The sequence below is a fragment of the Bos javanicus genome, chromosome 16, assembly GCF_032452875.1.
Source record: "Bos javanicus breed banteng chromosome 16, ARS-OSU_banteng_1.0, whole genome shotgun sequence".
NCBI classification, from domain to species: Eukaryota; Metazoa; Chordata; class Mammalia; order Artiodactyla; family Bovidae; genus Bos; species Bos javanicus.
This window is the reverse complement of record NC_083883.1, coordinates 35768338-35787648: the sequence shown is the minus strand read 5'-3', so window position 1 is coordinate 35787648 and position 19311 is coordinate 35768338. Positions and strand designations below refer to the sequence as shown.

Here is a 19311-nt window from a genome sequence, read left to right as displayed (position 1 = left end):
GTAAATTCAGTAAAGTGGGTAGTTATATTCATGATTGCAATTTATAAAAATAAATTTCTGTGTAAGAATAGAAACCAGTTAGGAAAAAATGGTCAAATGGATAGCATTCACAAGAGCAAAATTGTATGAAATGCCTAGAAATAATCTTAACAAACAATATTCACTATTAATGTTAAGATAACTATGAAGTTCTGAGGTACATTTATTTAAGAACATGAATGTAGGGACTTTCCTAAATGAGAGTATAGTACTGTAAAAGATATTCTGCATCAAATAAAGCTATGTATATTTAATGCTATTTAGGATTATTTAGGAGCTTCCCAGGTGGTTCTAGTGGTAAAGAACACACCTGCCAGTGCAGGAGATATAAGAGACATGTATTCAATCCCTGGGTCAGGAAGATGGAGGAGGGCATGGCAACCCACTCCAGTATTCTTTCCTGGAGAATCCGATGGATAGAAGAGCCTGGTGGGCTGCAGGCCATAGAGTCACAGTCGGACATGACTGAAGCGACTTAGCACAGACAGGAAAGGATTATTTAGACCTCAGTTTGCCAAATCTAAAGTTACTATAAAAGTGTTGACATACAAAAATATCCTAGAAACTTTAGAAAATAAGATTACAAGATAACACTTTCCCTATCAGATATTAAAACATTTAATAAAGCCTCAATAAATAAAACAGAACAGCAGTCAATGCAGCAATAGACACATCTATGAAACAAAAGAAGATTCACACATAAGTGTGAATAGGAATTTCATATATGATACAAGTAGCATTTTAAGTTTATGAGCAAAAGATGGTTTGTTCATTAAATGTTGGGAAAACTGATTAACCATATTAGGAAAAAATAAGTAATCAAATCATTACTTCATAATTACCAATGAAATACATTCCATATGGATTAAATATTTTAAATGTAAAACATAAAACCATAGTAGTTGTAAAATTTTCCGGAAGAAAACACAGGTGAATATTCATATAGCCATCAGGTAATTCCTATATGTAACGTCTACAACTAAAGAAAAAAAAAGTGACTACATGAATATTCAAACTGTAATTATTATAAAGGCTGTCATTTATCAAATGCTTACCAAGAGTCACTCACTATCCTCATTATTTTACATCACAACTTATTTGATGCTGGTAACAATCCTGTAATTATCCCAATTTTGCACATGTAAATAAAAATGACATCTGTATACTTGCATTAAATAAATGTAGCCAATCTTGTGTCTATCCTGACCCCAGACAACCTTCTTATCTGCATAGAAAAGGTTAAGACAGATAACAGAGGGGGGAGCGTGTAATATAAATGACATAAACTAGAATAATATTCTTATACAAATAAAAAAACTTTAACAAATCAGTAGGAAAATAGGATGAAGGAAGGAGAAGGGAAAGAATACAGGCATGTTTACATAGTGCTGCCGGGGGTAAAGGTGGCAAAAATTTGGGGGGCATTTATTCTAATAAAATAATCAGAAAAGTGCCCGGAGACCAATGTAAAAGGATGTTTATGGTGCTATTGCTTATATACGTTTAAAAAAGAAAAAAGAAAAGGAATAAAAAGGAAAATAAAAAGGAAAGGTAAGGGATAGAGAGTGAGAAATTCAGTTTCTAAAAATAAAGCTTTTATTCAGTAATTTATTTTCCCTAAGTTTTATTGAGATATAATTGATATATAATGCTGTATGAGATTAACATTAATGTATCATTAAGCATAATGATCTGACTTATATTCAGCATGAAATGATTATTACCACAGTTGGTTTAATGAACATTCATTATCTAATACTGAAACCAAAAATTGAAAAAAATGCTCTTAAAAAAACTTTGTAATGAAAATACTTAGGATTTATTCTCTTAGCAACTTTCATATATGTCATACATCAGTGTTAGCTATAGTTATCATGTTATACATTACACCCCTAGTACTTATATATCTTCTAACTGGAAGTTTGTATCATTTGACCACTTTTCTCTAATTCCTCCTCCCCTTAAATCAGCAATTTATGATATCTCTTTTTATATCATAGAAATTGTCACATAGACTTTCAACATCATATGGATGAATATTGATATGAGAATGTATACACAATATATTATGCAAAATATAATAAAATAGCATGTAAGATATTAACCCATTTTTAATATATGTGTCTATCATATATTATCAGGGATGATAGTGATTATGTGGGTAGCAAGGTTGTGGATGGATTTAATTTTTTTTCCCTTTTTGTGTTTTTTTTTCTTGTATTTATATCTTTTTAACAAAAAATATACATTGCTTTTATAATAAGACTATTTTTAATTTTAATTTTTTATTTTTTTTCTTTTCCTTGTGCATTTTAAAATATAAATTTGTTTATTTTAATTGGAGGTTAATTACTTTACAATATGGTATTGGTTTTGTCATACATCAACATGAATCCACCACAGGTATACCCGTGTTCCCCATCCTGAACACCCCTCCCTCCTCTGTCCCCGTACCATCCCTCTGGGGCGTCCCAGTGCACCAGCCCCAAGCATCCAGTATCATGTATCAAACCTGGACTGGCGATTTGTTTCATACATGATATTATACATGTTTCAATGCCATTCTCCCAAATCATCCCACCCTCTCCCTCTCCCACAGAGTCCAAAAGACTGTTCTATACATCTGTGTCTCTGTTGCTGTCTCGTATACAGGGTTATCGTTACCATCTTTCTAAATTCCATATATATGCATTAGTATACTGTATTGGTGTTTTTCTTTCTGGCTTACTTCACTCTGTATAATTGGCTCCAGTTTCATTCACCTCATTAGAACTGATTCAAATGTATTCTTTTTAATGGCTGAGTAATACTCCATTGTGTATATGTACCACAGCTTTCTTATCCATTCATCTGCTGATGGACATCTAGATTGCTTCCATGTCCTGACTATTATAAACACTGCCACGATGAACATTGGGGTACATGTGTCTCTTTCAGTTCTGGTCTCCTCGGTGTATATGCCCAGCAGTGGGATTGCTGGGTCATAAGGCAGTTCTATTTCCAGTTTTTTAAGGAATCTCCACACTGTTCTCCATAGTGGCTGTACTAGTTTGCATTCCCACCAACAGTGTAAGAGGGTTCCCTTTTCTCCACACCCTCTCCAGCATTTATTGCTTGTAGACTTTTGGTTTGCAGCCATTCTGACTGGCATGAAATGGTACCTCATTGTGGTTTTGATTTGCACTTCTCTGATAATGAGTGATGTTGAGCATCTTTTCATGTGTTTGTTAGCCATCTGTATGTCTTCTTTGGAGAAATGTCTATTTAGTTCTTTGGCCCATTTTTTGATTGGGTCATTTATTTTTCTGGAATTGAGCTGCAGGAGTTGCTTGTATATTTTTGAGATTAGTTGTTTGTCAGTTGCTTCATTTGCTATTATTTTCTCCCATTCTGAAGGCTGTCTTTTCACCTTGCTTATCCATATGATTATCTCAATAGATGCAGAGAAAGCCTTTGACAAAATTCAACACCATTTATGATAAAAACTCTCCAGAAAGCAGGAATAGAAGGAACATACCTCAACATAATAAAAGCTATATATGACAAACCCACAGCAAACATTATCCTCAATGGTGAAAAATTGAAAGCATTTCCCCTAAAGTCAGGAACAAGACAAGGGTGCCCACTTTCACCATTACTATTCAACATAGTTTTGGAAGTTTTGGCCACAGCAATCAGAGCAGAAAAAGAAATAAAAGGAATCCAAATTGGAAAAGAAGAAGTAAAACTCTCACTGTTTGCAGATGACATGACCCTCTACATAGAAAACCCTAAAGACTCCACCAGAAAATTACTAGAGCTAATCAATGAATATAGTAAAGTTTCAGGATATAAAATCAACACACAGAAACCCCTTGCATTCCTATACACTAATAATGAGAAAATAGAAAGAAATTAAGGAAACAATTCCATTCACCATTGCAACGGAAAGAATAAAATACTTAGGAATATATCTACCTAAAGAAACTAAAGACCTATATATAGAAAACTATAAAACCCTGGTGAAAGAAATCAAAGAGGATACTACTAGATGGAGAAATATACCATGTTCATGGATTGGAAGAATCAATATAGTGAAAATGAATATACTACCCAAAGCAATCTATAGATTCAATGCAATCCCTATCAAGCTACCAACAGTAGTTTTCACAGAGCTAGAACAAATAATTTCACAATTTGTATGGAAATACAAAAAACCTCGACTAGCCAAAGCAATCTTGAGAAAGAAGAATGGAACTGGAGGAATCAACCTGCCTGACTTCAGGCTCTACTACAAAGCCACAGTCATCAAGACAGTATGGTACTGGCACAAAGACAGAAATATAGATCAATGGAACAAAATAGACAGCCCAGAGATAAATCCACACACTTATGGACACCTTATCTTTGACTAAGGAGGCAAGAATATAAAATGGATTAAGACAATCTCTTTAACAAGTGGTGCTGGGAAAACTGGTCAACCATTTGTAAAAGAATGAAACTAGAACACCATACACAAAAATAAACTCAAAATGGATTAAAGATCTAAACGTAAGACTTGAAACTATAAAACTTCTAGAGGAGAACATAGGCAAAACACCCTCCGACATAAATCACAGCAGGATCCTCTATGACCCACCTCCCAGAATATTGGAAATAAAAGAAAAAAATAAACAAATGGGACCTAATTAAACTTAAAAGCCTCTGCACAACAAAGGAAATTATTTTTAATTTTTAAAATGGTACTAGAAAGACAGTAAGATTGTTGAGACATAAAAACTAAAACATTATGATGGAGATTCCTTAAAAAACTAGGAATAAAACCACCATATGACCCAGCAATCCCACTCCTAGGCATATACCCTGAGGAAACCAAAATTAAAAAATACACATGTATCCCATTGTTCCTTGCAGCACTATTTACAGTAGCCAGAACATGGAAGCAACCTAGATGTTCATCGACAGATGAATGGATAAAGAAGTTGTGGTACATATACACAATGGAATATTACTCAGCCATAAAAAGGAACACATTTGAGTCAGTTCTAATGAGGTGGATGAACCTAGAGCCTATATTCAGAGTGAAGTAAGTTGGAAAGAGAAAGATAAATATTGTATACTAACGCATATATATGGAATCTAGAAAGATGGTACTGAAGACTTTATTTGCAGGGCAGCAATGGAGAAACAAACATAGAGAATAGACTTATGGTCATGGGGAGAGGGGAGGAGAGGGTGAGATGTATGGAGAGAGTAACATGGAAACTTACATTACCATATGTAAAATAAATAGCCAATGGAAATTTTCTATATGTCTCAGGAAACTCAGACAGGGGCTCTGTATCAACGTAGAGGGGTGGGATGGGGAGAGAGATGGGAGGGAGGTTGAAGAGGGAGGAGATATATGTATACCTATGGCTGAGTCATGTTGAGGTTTGACAGAAAACAAAATTCTGTAAAGCAATTATCCTTCAATTAATAAATAAATTAAAACAAACAAAAGAAGTTCAGGCCATTCATGTCCAGAGGTGAAGAGACAGCAGAGATAAGCTTTCCAGTTTCCTTTAGACATAGTGAGTATTTTCAGTGCTGCTCTTTCAAGCACCCTAGCAGCTCTACTTGGGCAAAATACTTAATATCTTTCCCCTCAATTTTTTTGTCTGTAAACTGTAGTGGTGCTTAGCTCACAAGACTGTTACAGAGAGATCATTCATTTAGTCATTCAGCAAGCTTTCTTTCTTGAGTGTCCTCTCTGTTTCAGGTATTGTTCTGGGTTCTGGAGACAGAAAACTGAACCAGGCAGTCAGGGCCCTCTCCACAGGAAGTGTACATTCTAGGGGAAGAGGGAGACAAGCAAAGTAACAATCATGTAAGAAAACAGAATGATAACTATTCCAATGAATAGAAAATACAACAATGTGATATGATTGAGTATCACCTCTGAAGAGGTGACATAAATGTTGAAACCTGCCATGACCAGAGCAGCCAGCCCCATGAAGATCTTGGAAAGGAGCAATTTAGGCACAAAGAATGGCAATCCAGGCACATACATATTTTTGCTTAAGCTAGCTTCCTCTTCTCCTTCTCCATCTCCTTCCCCTCCCCGCTTTCTCCTCCTTGTCAGCAAAAATCATAGCCAGGTTTTACACATTTAACATTCCTTCATATTACTTCATATAAATTAGCTTTAATCACATCAAGTTTTAATAAATCACCACGGGTAGTCATGTGCCTACCCTGTGCCTTTATCTAAGCTCTTAAAGTAGATTTTCATCCTTCCTCTGAGATTTGCAGACTTTCCACCAGGATATTATTTTCTCCTGCACTGGTAAAATTTTTTTTCTAGTTACAGAGCTCAAGTATTTAATAGCTATGCCACATTTATTGCTCCTGAAGAACTGACAAACATTGAAAAAATAGAAATATAAATTTCAGTTGTTTTTATTTTATTAACAAAAACAAGAATAATGGTTGACAGGTGGCACTAGTGGTAAAGAACCCGCCTGCCAATGCAGGAGACATGAGAGACACAGGTTCCATCCCTGGGTTGGGAAGATTCCCTGGAGGAGGGCATCGAAACCCACTCCAGTATTCTTGCTTGGAGAATCCCATGGGCAGAGAAACCTGGCGGGCTGTAGTCAATGGGGTCACAAAGAGTCGGACATGACCGAAGCAACTTAGCACGCACGCGATCTTCCCAAGCACAACTCTATAGTTACCAGTGGTTATTTTTCTGAGAAGGAAACATGCTTTTATGATGAAAATGAGTGTTTAAATATTGTTATTTTCTTAAATCTTCGCTTTGGAAAGTGATATGAAAGGACCCCAGGAAAGGTAAAGCTTAACTAGGCTGTGGGTATGGCTTAGAGCAAGAAGCAATGTCCTGAAACCGAGTGCCAAGTGGATAACTCATAGCAAGTCAGAGGTTTGCCCATCTGGCCTGCTGCTCAGCTGGACTTCATCTTATCCATGACTATGTCTAAGATATTGTCCTAAGTGAAGATTTTTTTCCTGCCCTATCTCAATTCCAGGCACATGGCTTAGCACATGGCCTCTGAAATCAGGTAAAACTAAATTTAAGTTCTGGCTCTAATTTATGACCTTGGGTGAGCCATTTGAGAAAGTTGAGGAGGATAATAGAATACAGGCAGACCTTGTTTTACTGTGCTTTGTTTTATTACATTTGGAGGATGCTGAGGTTTTTACAAAGTAAAGGTTGGCCACAACCCTGAGTTGAGCAAGTCTATCTCCACCATTCTTCCAATGGCATTTGCTCACTTTGTGTCTCTGTGTCAAATTTTAGGAATTCTTGTAGTATTCCAAATGTTTCCACAATTAACACTGTATTAGTTATGGTGATCAGTGACCTTTGATGTTACTATTGTAATTTTTTCAGGGCACCAAACACCATGCCCCTATAATCGATAGTTACTGTTTGTGTTCTGACTACTCCACCAACTGGCTGTTCCCCCATATCTCTCCTCTTCAGCCTCCCTATTCCCTGAGATACAACAATTGAAAATAGACAATTAATAACCCCACATCGTCCTCTAAGTGTTCAAGTGAAAAGAAGAGCGGCACACTGAGGAAAGACGTGTCAGGCATCCAGACTTAAAAGGGGCCCTTGTGCCAAAAATGTTAGACTCATGCGGGCTACACAGGGATGGTCTCACATGAAAGCAGCCCTTCAAAATGACAGTGGTAACTGTTAAAACTCATAGAGAAATATAAGTAAAATGAAGAAGCACAGGAACCTCTCTCAGTTAAAAGATCAAGAGAATTCCAGTGAAAGAACAAACAATGAAACAGACCTGTCTAGCCTACTAGAGCCCAAGATAATAAAAATACTGAAGAAATTAAGAAAGGCTATTGATAGAAATGCCTATCAATATTAAAAAAAAAAAAGAAATTATAATGAAGAGCCAATTAAAATTAGAAAAAAATCATTTGCCAAGATGAAAGCTGAGCTAAAAAGCCATAAGTAGTAAATTGAATGATGCAGAGGAAAGAGTAAGTGATCTGGTTCAGGAGGGAGGGGACATATGTATATTTATGGCTGATTCATGTTGTATGGCAGAAACCAACACAACATTGTAAAGCAATTATCCTCCAATTAAAAATAATTTTAAATGAAAAGACAACCCACATAATGAGAGAAAATATTTGCAAACATAGTGACTGGCGAGGGATTAACCACCAAAATATACAAATAGTTCATGCAGTTCAGTATGAAAAAACAATTAAAAAATGAGAGGAAGATCTAAATAGACATTTCTGCAAAGAAAACATACAGATGGCCAACAAGCATGTGAAAAGATGCTCAACATCACTAATTATTAGGGAAATGCAGATCGAATCTTAATGAGATATCACCTTATACCAATTAGAATGGCCACCATCAACATATCTAGAACAATAAACACTGGAAAGGGTGTGTGGAAAAAGGAACCTTAACTGCTGGTGAAAATGTAAATTGATGCAGCCACTCTAAAAAAAAGTAGGGAGGTTTCTTGAAAAATTAGAAATAGAGTTACTATATGATCCAGCAATCCTGTGCATATATCCAGCAAGGACAAAAACTATTTTGAAAAGATATATGCACCCCAGTGTTCGTCGCAGCACTATTTACAATAGCCAAGACATGGTGGCAACCTAAATGTCCATTGACAAAAGAGTGCAGAAAGAAGATGTGGTACATATATATAAAATAGAATATTTCTCAACCATAAAAAGAACAAAATAATGCCACCTGCAGCAATATGGATACACCTAGAGATCGTCATACTAAGTGAAGTAAGTCAAACACAGAAAACGAATATTATATGATATTGCTTATATGTGGAGTCTTTTAAAAATGGTATCGGTGAACTTATTTATAAAACAGAATAGAGTCACAGATGTAGAAAACAAATCTATGGGTCACCAGTGGAGAAAGAAGGAGAAGTAAATTGGGAGATTGGGACTGACATAAATATGCTATTATAAATAAAGCAGATAACTAATAAGCACCTACTGTATAGCAGAGAGAACTGTACTCAATGCTCTGTAATGGTCTACATGTGAAAAGAATCTAAAATATATATTTGCTTAGCTTATTCACTTTTAAAAACGATGGAAAAATAAGATAAAATAATGACTTAAAAATAAATTTTTAAACTCAAGTTCATAAAGATGTCCTCTAAACTTTTCTAAAAATAGGTTTCTTTTTAATATTTAGGAGCATGATGTCTGTATATGTGTGTGTGCATATGTGTGTATCTATATGCTTGCTATTCCATATCTCCTCACATAGGCATATACGCCTCAGTTTAGAAATAGATCTAGTCCCTGAACCAGAGGTTGCTTTGGTTTAGTTCCTTCTCAGTCTCCTTTTCCTGAACCAGGAGACCTGCTCTGGGCACTGCCATAGAGTGGTGAGAGTGCCTGTGGTCCTGTCTGCCCTGCTAGAGCTGCTCCCCTGCTGCCACTCTGCCCCAGACAGTGCCCGGGCTCTGGTTGGAGCCCATTCATTGTTTTGTATGCCTCTCTTAGTTGGATCTATCCAGTTCAGTTCAGTTCAGTTCAATCGCTCAGTCATGTCCAACTCTTTGTGACCCCATGGACTGCAGTATGCCAGGCTTCCCTATCCATCACAACTCCTGTAGCTTGCTCAAACTCATGTCCATCGAGTCCATAATGCCATCCAACCATCTCATCCTCTGTCATACCCTTCTCTTCCTGCTTTCAATCTTTCCCAGCATCAGGGTCTTTTCCAATGAGTTAGTTCTTCATTATCAGGTGGCCAAAGGATCTGAGTTTCAGCTTCAAAGTCAGTCCTTCCAATGAATATTCAGGACTGATTTCCCTTATGATTGACTGGTTTGAACTCCTTGCAGTGTAAGGGACTCTCAAGAGTCTTCTCCAACACTACAGTTCAAAAGCATCAATTCTTCGGCACTCAGCTTTCTTTATGGTTTAACTCTCACATCCATTCATGACTACTGGCAAAACCATAACTTTCACTAAATAGGCCTTTGTCGGCAAAGTCATGTCTCTGCTTTTAAATATGCTGCCTAGATTGGTTATAACTTTTCTTCCAAGGAGCAAGCGTCTTTTAATTTCATGGCTGCAGTCACCATCTGCAGTGATTTCGGAGCCAAAGAAAATAAAGTCTCTCACTGTTTCCATTGTTTCCCCATCTATTTGCCATGAAATGATGGGACTGGATGCCATGATCTTCGTTTTTTGAATGTTGAATTTTAAGCCAGTTTTTTTTCACTCTCCTCTCTCACTTTCAACAAGAGGCTCTTCAGTTCCTCTTCGCTTTCTGGCATAAGGGTGGTGTCATCTGCATATTTGAGGTTAGTGATATTTCTCTCAGCAATCTTGATTCCAGCTTGTGCTTCATCTAACCTGGCATTTTGCATGATGTACTCTGCATAGAAGTTAAGTAAACAGAGTGACAATATACACCCTTGACTACTCCTTTCCCAATTTTAAGTCAGGTGGTCTGGTATTCTCATCTTTGGAAGAATTTTCCATAGTTTGTTGTGATCCACACAGCCAAAGGCTTTGGCATAGTCATTAAAGCAGAATTAATGTTTTTCTGGAATTCTCTTGCCTTTTTGATGATCCAACGGATGTTGACAATTTGATCTCTGGTTCCTCTGCCTTTTCTAAATCTAGCTTGAACATCTGGAAGTTCTCAGTTCATGCACTGTTGAAGCCTCGCGTGAAGAGTTTTGAGCATTACTTTGCTAGCATGTGAGATGAGTGCAATTGTGTGGTAGTTAGAACATTCTTTGGCATTGCCTTTCTTTGAGATTGGAATGAAAACTGACCTTTTCTAGTCCTGTGAGTCCACTGCTGAGTTTTCCAAATTTGCTGGCATATTGAGTGCAGCACTTTAACAGCATCATTTTTGACTTGAAATAGCTCAGCTGGAATTTCATCACCTCCTCTAGCTTTGTTGGATCTACAGAGATTACATATCTTGCTTTGTTTCTTTCTGCTTTCTCTTTTTAACTTTACTATCTGTCTGTGTTTGGAGAGGAAATGGTGCATCGAGGTACCATACTGCAAATTCATTACACTATTGTGACCTGAACTCTAACTCTTTTCTAAAAAAATACTTTTTATTTTATATTGGAGTGTAGCCTGTAAACAATGTTGTGATAATTTCAGGTGGACAACAAAGGGACTCAGCCATACATATGCATGTATCCGTTCTCCCATAAATTCCCCTCCTACCCAGGCTGCGATGTAGCATTGTGAACTCTAATGCTAATAATCTTTATGACAGATTTAAAGAAAGAGCAGCAGTTAGCTAGATAGATAAGAGTGAGGAGAGGAAACAGTAGATGGTAGCAAGAGTATGTGTGAATGTGCTGAGACAACAGAGAAAAAGAGGTTTTTGGAACTGGAAGCAGTTTGGTATCACAGTAACTAGAACAACCTAAGGGGAGAGGGCAGCAGAAGAACCTAGAGGAGAGATGCAACATAATGAGGAAGGTCTTTGTACCTTCTGCCAACAATCACCACTTCCCTAAAAACACACAAAAGAAGTAGAAAATAGACTCACTGTGCAGAAAAGATCACAGGTTTCAAAAGATATTCACATCGATTCACTGAGGTGGAGAGTGCTGGTGTTATTATGTCCATTCTAGAAACAAGAAAACGGAGGCTTAAGAAATTTAAATGATGGACTAGAACTGAAACCCAAAGCCTCTTTTGCTTCATCCTTTGTTCTTTCCGTGGACTTCCCTTGTGGCTCAGTTGGTAAAGAATCCACCTGCATTTGGGAGACCTGGGTTTGATCCTTGGGTTGGGAAGATCCCCTGGAGAAGGGAATGGCTACCCACTCCAGTATTCTGGACTGGAGAATTCCATGGAGAAGTCCTTGGGGTCGCAAAGCGTCAGACACAACAGCAACTTTCACTTTCACTTTGTTCTTTCCTCCAACCACAGTTCAGAGCACATACATGAACAGTGAAAAGACCGCCAACCATGAAGCATCTCAAACAAAACAATAGAACTGGAAACAAAACAGAAATAAACTTCTTTGACACCCCTTGATTCCACTTCCCCTACTTGTCTCTCTGAACCTAATTCATAAATAGGCTCTGAACCTAACTCCATAAATTGTCCTAATGGACTCCTCCACTCTGTCCTGCAAACAGTGATAAGTTTCAATATTGTAGCTACGTCCCAAACTTACATTTTTACTAGCACAAAGGAAGTAACGACTTCCTTTGTAACAATTGCACAGGTTCTGAGTAATAGTGGCTTGTAGAGGGTATACATGTGACCCAAGCTTCTGATCACGTGATTTTGACATTTTTATGTTCCTGCATATAAGTACCAACCTGCCTTCACAATAATGAAGTTTTGAACTCTGTCTTAAGTAAGAAGTTAATACCTCTGTTAACAAAACTACTTATCAAATCTTTATATGTAGTTCTATAAAATTATCACTCATTTATTCAACAAATATTCCAATTTAGGAAGTACTATATAATATAGCAATAGGTAATGTATATAATAATGACTTATGACATAAAAATATTATTTCATGCTGATGCATGCTAGGACTTGTAAACCTTAATCAAATCACTTTTCTTCCCTGAAGTTTAATCACAATGTAACTTTCTGAAAAAGGAAAAAAAGAATAATGAAGAATACTAAGACTAGCTGTTTCAAGTGACAAAGCAAACTTGACCCAGTTTTGCTGAATTTGTACTTTATTGTTCTTTCTATTATATTATCCCAAGTTCTATCTGAGTAACTAACCTAGGTCTCTTTCCTTCCTCAAAGCAGAGCACTAATAATGTATTTACCTATAGTCTTTCTCCTCCAGGGCATTGTCCGGATCCAGGGATTGAACCTGCATCTCTTAGGTCTCTTGCATTAGCAGATGTGGTGTTTTTTTTTTTTTTTTTTTTTTTTTTTACCACTAGCGTCACCTGGGAAGTCCCTCCTATATCTATACCATCCCTAAGAACTGCTTTCTGTAATTCTTCATTCCTGGATAGGAACAGGGAAGGTTCTTAGAAACCTCATTTAGTAAGACGTTCTCATCTTAAGTCATGAAAGAGCAGTTTGAAACCCTCCACCTGAACTATGCTGTGTCTCTATTTTCTAATCTATAGTGTAAAGAGAAATATGGCTTCAGATAAACTGTTAGTCATAACCAGCCCTTTATTCTTTGTCCAGATTCTTAAAGGATAATAAATTCTATGTCTTTCCCCTATCTTTTTTGAGGACAGAAAAAGTCTAGTTCCTATTGGCAAACTTTTAGTCACTGCTTTTATTTTCTTCTGACATTAATGAATAACAATTGAATCAAGAACCAAATTAAAGTTTAGCAAATGAGTGCTCATCATACAAATCATACTTTCCTGCAAGTTTTTAAGAGCATATCGCAGATTCTGAAGATGGTTCACCTCAATAGCTTTGAGTAGGGAAAGTAAAGTAGAAAAATGGTGACCCCTGTTCTTTATACCTCCAGGTTTTCAGAGTATGGGATATACAGACTCTTTCACTATTACAAGTCTTCCACGATAGCCAGGGAGGACCAGGAGACATGCAGATTTACTCTATGATATTTGATTCCAATCATCGTGTGCTTATTACAGGTAAGTGCACTCAATTAATGGGCTTCCCAGGTGGCACTTGTAGTAAAGAACCCACCCTCCAATGCAGGAGACATAAAAGACATGGGTTCTATCCCTGGGTTGGGAAGATCCCCTGGAGGAGGGCATGTCAACCTAATCCAGTATATTCTTGCCTAGAGAATACCATGGACAGAGGAAACTGCCGGACTATGGTTCATAGGGTCACAAAGAATTGGACACAACTGAAGCGACTTAGCACCCCTGCACCCAGTTAATGAGAAATAAAATCTTAATTTTTTCAAATCTGTTTTTTAACTAGCACTTGATCACTGACCGGAAGAAAAACAAAACTAGATGGGAAACGTATAAACTGTGATTCCTCACAATAGATAACTGAATTCAATTCTATTTTCTATGGCTTTCTATTTTTCTATAGCTTGGTGGATGAGGTCTTGAACCTAGGATGCAAGGTGGTGGGGTTAAGGCTGCTGCTACACACAGGGCAAATCCAGCTCTGCATTGAGTGTTGGAGCAGGAATATGACCCATCTTAGCATGGCTGCACCAGCATGCTGTCAGTGCCCCTTTTCTTCAGGGAGGCAGTTTGGCCCCATGTACTCTGGTACTGAGACAGTTACTCAGTGGATAGGGTGTTGACCTTCCCATCTGCCGTTGCTTCTAGACAAAGGACAGTGAAGAGAGAGGATAGGGTTCTGAATGACAGAGCCACCAGCACTGATGCTCACAGATTTTTTTTCTCCTTTTCCTGCTGCCCCTGATAAACATGCTTACTAAAGAAACAAAAGACCCTGTTAGACATTTGGGTTGAACATTGCTCACATGCATATCCTCAGAAGAAGCTTTCAAAGACATGAATAGTATTAACAATAGTTCCTCCTTCTGTAACACCAACCCAGAACGCATTTCCTATTGACCACCTTATCTGAGTTCCTGTGGGATTAATAGGGCAGAGAAATGATTGATGCTATCTCTCCTGGTGGAGAATATGAGTTATTTTTAACTTTTAGGTGTTTTCTGGATTAGAAGTGAACTAGAACTTCATGTTTGATGGATAATCTTCTACCTTCTAAAACAGAAATTAACTCTCGTTGTAAGCACCCCTCCTCTATACTATGTCCTCTAAGAATAACATAAAAATGGCTACAATCAAGTTTTCTCTTAGTGCCCCAACTTGCATGTTTAATTTACTAAGCTCAGCATTTCCATCCTATTTATCATCAGAGTAACTAAAGCTTCAAATATCAAGGCAAAAGCAAAAACACAGAAGAGAACCCTAAGATCAAAATTTCTTCCTAAGTTTATGTAATTTGGATAATACTCTGCTTACAACAATATAGAGCTCTGTGTATTGCTTAATCACTAATTTCACATACATTGACTGCAACCATCAATGTGACATCAGAATTGCATGAAGCTTAGCTCTCAGATTTTAATTTGTGCTTTTGTTCAAATGAAGCAGCCATAGTAATCTTATACACCCCAGGGACAGCAACACCACGTTATAGAATATGCTGTTGTTACTGTCACCATTGTTGTTTTTGTTACTCTAATAAGACAACTACCATTTGGTTAGTTCTTTCACAAAATGCTTTCATGGACTTTATTTCATTTGCACAACCACCACTGAAGTAGGAATTATTATTCATCTTATTTTATAAATGATAAGACTAAATATTAACTATTTCAGCTGACTAGTATAAGCACGTTAGTTGAGATACACAGGTGGGATTCAGTCCCAAAGTTTCTGACTCCTGGATCTACTTTCTTTCTCTGTATTGCTTTGTTTCTATACTGCTAAATGGTGTATCTAGCCAAACATGGAGCGGATTGCCACTTGTTCATAAGCATATCTAGCTTTGTTGTCAGTTCAAATAAAATCCCTTACAGTCAGTAGAATATGAAGGCACTCCATGTGTTGTTTGATTATCTGGTTACCGCATCCCTCTCAGATTTCCACCCTGTGATATTTGAATTGAGAAATACTACCAGAAGAGCCAGAAATACTACCAGAAATACTTCCTCCATTCTCTTTCCACATGAGTAGACTTTATCTTAGAATTCAAACATTTTAGGAAAGTGTTCAGTAACTCTTGCTGAAAATTTTGCTGCAGTTGAGATTTCTATGGAGAGACTTGAGAAAAAGAAGGGCCAGCCTTTGGTAACTCAATCTCCACACCAATAAATTAGGAAGAAGTTTCATTTCTGTTTGAACTGTGGAATGCTTTGAGATCCTTATGTATATTTCTAGACATTACACTAAAACAGAATACATTATTGATTTTGAGAGTTAAATCATACTTGCAGTTTATAGGATTAATATAAAAGCAAACCAAATGCCATGATGAATGGATAAGGAAGTTGTGGTACATGTATACAATGAAATATTACTCAGCTGTAAAAAGGAATGCACTTGAGTCAGTTCTAATGAGGTGGATGAACCTAGAGCCTATTACACAGAGTGAAGTAAGTCAGAAAGAGAAAGACAAATACTGTATATTAATGCTTGTATATGGAATCTAGAAAGATGGTATTGACAGTCCTACATACAGGGCAGCAAAGAAGACACAGGTGTAAAGAACAGACTTCTGGACTCGGTGGGAGGAGAGGATGGGATGATTTGAGAGAATAGCATGGAAACATATACATTACCATGTGTAAAATAGATAACCAGTGTGAGTTCAATGCATGAAGCAGGGCACTCAAAGCAGGTGCTGGGTGACAATCTAGAGGGATAGGATGGGGAGGGAGGTGGGAGGAAGTGTTCAGGATTGGGGGGGCACATGTGTATCTATGGCTGATTCATGTTGATATATGGCAAAAACCATCACAATACTGTAATTGTCCTCCAATTAAAATAAACACATAAATTTAAAAAATGCAAGTAAGAAATACCTGCTCTCCACCTAATTCACTATGGCAATTTGGAAATTAATCTTATTTAATATTGTTGCAAGCACTGGCTTGTTTTGTTGTTGCTGTTTAGTTGCTAGGTTGACTCTCTTGTGACCCCCTGGACTGTAGTTGGCCAGGCTTCTCCGTCTATAGGATTTCCCAGGCAAGAGTACTGAAGCGGGTTGCCTTTCCTTCTCCAGGGGATCTTACTGACACAGGAATCAAACCCTCATCTCCTTCATTGTGTAGGTAGATTTTTTTGACCACTGAGCCACCAGGGAAGCACAAGACCATGTTTACGGAGTGCTTTACTATTTGTTGGTTGAAACAGCTTTCTAACATATCCCAATCACTAAGTGGAAGTTTTCCATCAGCAAAAAGGTGGCCACCATCTTTATTACTGTACACAAGATAATGTAGCAGGCACTCTAAAGAAGGAAAAAACTAGACTATAAAAAGTAGGAAAATAGTGGTCACTGAAAAGAAGATATCAAGGAAGTCCAAATGCCCTACACTTGGAAATTAATGAAGCCGCAAATGAATGCTTTTCTCTGGCTAAATCATATTTGTTTTATTTGTCAAAGATGTTTTTGAATAAATGAATGTGTTTTTACCTCATTCGGTCTCCTAGGCATTAATAATCTCACTGATCAGCTAGTTCCAAACACAATTAGTTGAATAAAATGCTTTGGGGTTCAAATCTTCTAATATTTGTTATTTATGAGATTCTTATTTCTATTCAAGGGTCTAGTGTTATGGACATGTATCCTTTAACTAGGATGATACAAGATACAAAACAGGTCCCTCACACCCATGAACGAGAAATCAATGTCATGCTTTACAACAAATATTTTCACCAAGTACTTACCATCTGCTCTGAGTCCATAATTAAGGTGAGTACGTATTGACTCCTCAGGAAGAAAAAAGCAAAGATAGAATTTTCTCTTATAGATGAGTCTTTGAGTGATTAAATAAAGGTAATCATATATGATGGAACCTTATGTTAGAGCTATTTTTAAGCTTTCATGAATACATGAAAAGTAAGCTTTTTAATGCAGCTCAGACTGCTTGCTTTTAGGCTACAAGTTCAATTTAAAAAATGAAGCTAGTTCTTATGATTAAAACAGGAATTTTAAGGGAAATATGTCAAGGAAAAAAGCCTAGTGTGTGTGTAAAAAATTTTAAACTGAGCTATAGGAGACTGTTAAGAAGAAGGAAAAGAAATGTGTAGATGTTTACTCTGACCCCTATAGGTGCAGGATATGTGCCAAGTGTCTTAAATCCACAGTCTTGTTTAATCCTCACACTAGTTTTCTGTGTGAGGTTCCATTTAAAGATGTGGAAATTAGGATTCAAAGATCAAGCAACTTGCCTCAGTTCATATAACTAGTAAGCATCGTGGCTGGGATACGAACCCAGGGTTTTCTGAGGTGAATACCAATGTCCTTTCCTCTGCAATCCTCAGGCCATGTCATTCACGTGTTCCCCAGAGGCCAGAGTTCTGGACCACACTAACTGTATTTGTATTTACGACCACTGACTTCACCTAGCAGTGATGGCTGGAGGTGTTTGCCTGAAGTGTTTATCCTTTTATTTCATGCATGCTCTCCAAAAGGAGACATAGCGAGCAGGAGAAAGCATTTCTCAGAGACGCTTCAAATTCCCTCTCAAACTTTGACCTTCTGTGCTCATCTGCTGGAGATTTTCTCAGGACAAAATCTCCTAAATTCATGTAATTATCAGTTATTTCTAAAAATGCCTACAGAATAAGTAGAGGGAAACTAAAACCTGGCTGTCTTCATGAAATACTGACCTCTTAAAAGGAAAGTGTCTTCCTTGCAAGGTAGGGAGGGGAAAAGAAGACATCTAGGTGAATTTTCATACCTGACTGGTTGGAGACATATCATACTTTAGGCCAGGAAATGGGTGGCCCCTGAGACCCCTTCCTGTAGTGGTCCTTAGTCCTCATTCTCCCTTTGGGACCTCATCTACACCCAGGGGAGCACACAGATTAAAAGCATGGGCTTTAGGGCCAGCCTGACTTCATTCAGATCTTGGCTCCGCCACAGCTCAGTCAATAGCCCTGTTGTCTGGTCTCCAGACCCGTGATTACATCAGCTACATCTCCTCCCTCTCTCCTTCTTTCACTCTAGCTGTGACAACTGACTTTCGGTTCCCTGGAGGAGCTGTGCCCCTACCCGGCTCTGGCCCTTTGTTTATGCTGCCTGTTTCCAAATACCTCGAGTTCAAACTGTGCTGCCAGTTCAGTTTGTTTACTGGAAATCTAATAGACACCTGAAGTTGGCAGATCCATGAAAAGAGAAAGATTCAGACCGAGACTGCAGGTCTCACGCTTCTACTGCATTTCTAAAGAGACAGTGATGAGCTTTGACATGTTTCTAGGCTTTCTGATTACACCCAACCTTCTCTGAAGTCTCAGCCTCCCCTGCCCTTCCTCTTCTGTTCTCTCTGTTAAGAACTGGCCCATGTCCCTAATCAGAACACTCCTTGGAAAGGTCAGTGAGCCCTTTCCTCAGGTTGTCTCAGATTTCACACTGTTAATTGTAGATTCTGTCCCATGATCTCTAGACAATTTGGATAAATGACAACAGAGAATACATTCAACTTTATTTCTTTGTCCACTGACCTCCTGTTACATTTCTAGCCTGCTGCTAAGCTTGCTTCATGCTGAGAGTAGCATCTGACTGCTTCCTAGATAGACAGGGGCTGCCTGGAACAGTTGTGGCTTGTCTCATCCCACCTATATATATTACAGAAACACTCTGGGG

General features: G+C 37.7%; 1 protein-coding gene across 1 annotated transcript in view; it reads left to right on the top strand.

Annotated features, from left to right (window-relative positions):
* The window catches only part of WDR64 (WD repeat domain 64), a 121110-nt gene that overhangs the window by 45442 nt on the left and 56357 nt on the right, over nt 1-19311 (top strand). Inside the window, exons 11-12 of the mRNA XM_061382520.1 lie at nt 13505-13631; nt 17267-17415. Coding sequence (XP_061238504.1) covers nt 13505-13631; nt 17267-17415 — 276 coding nt within the window. The remainder of the gene's footprint in view (nt 1-13504; nt 13632-17266; nt 17416-19311) is intronic.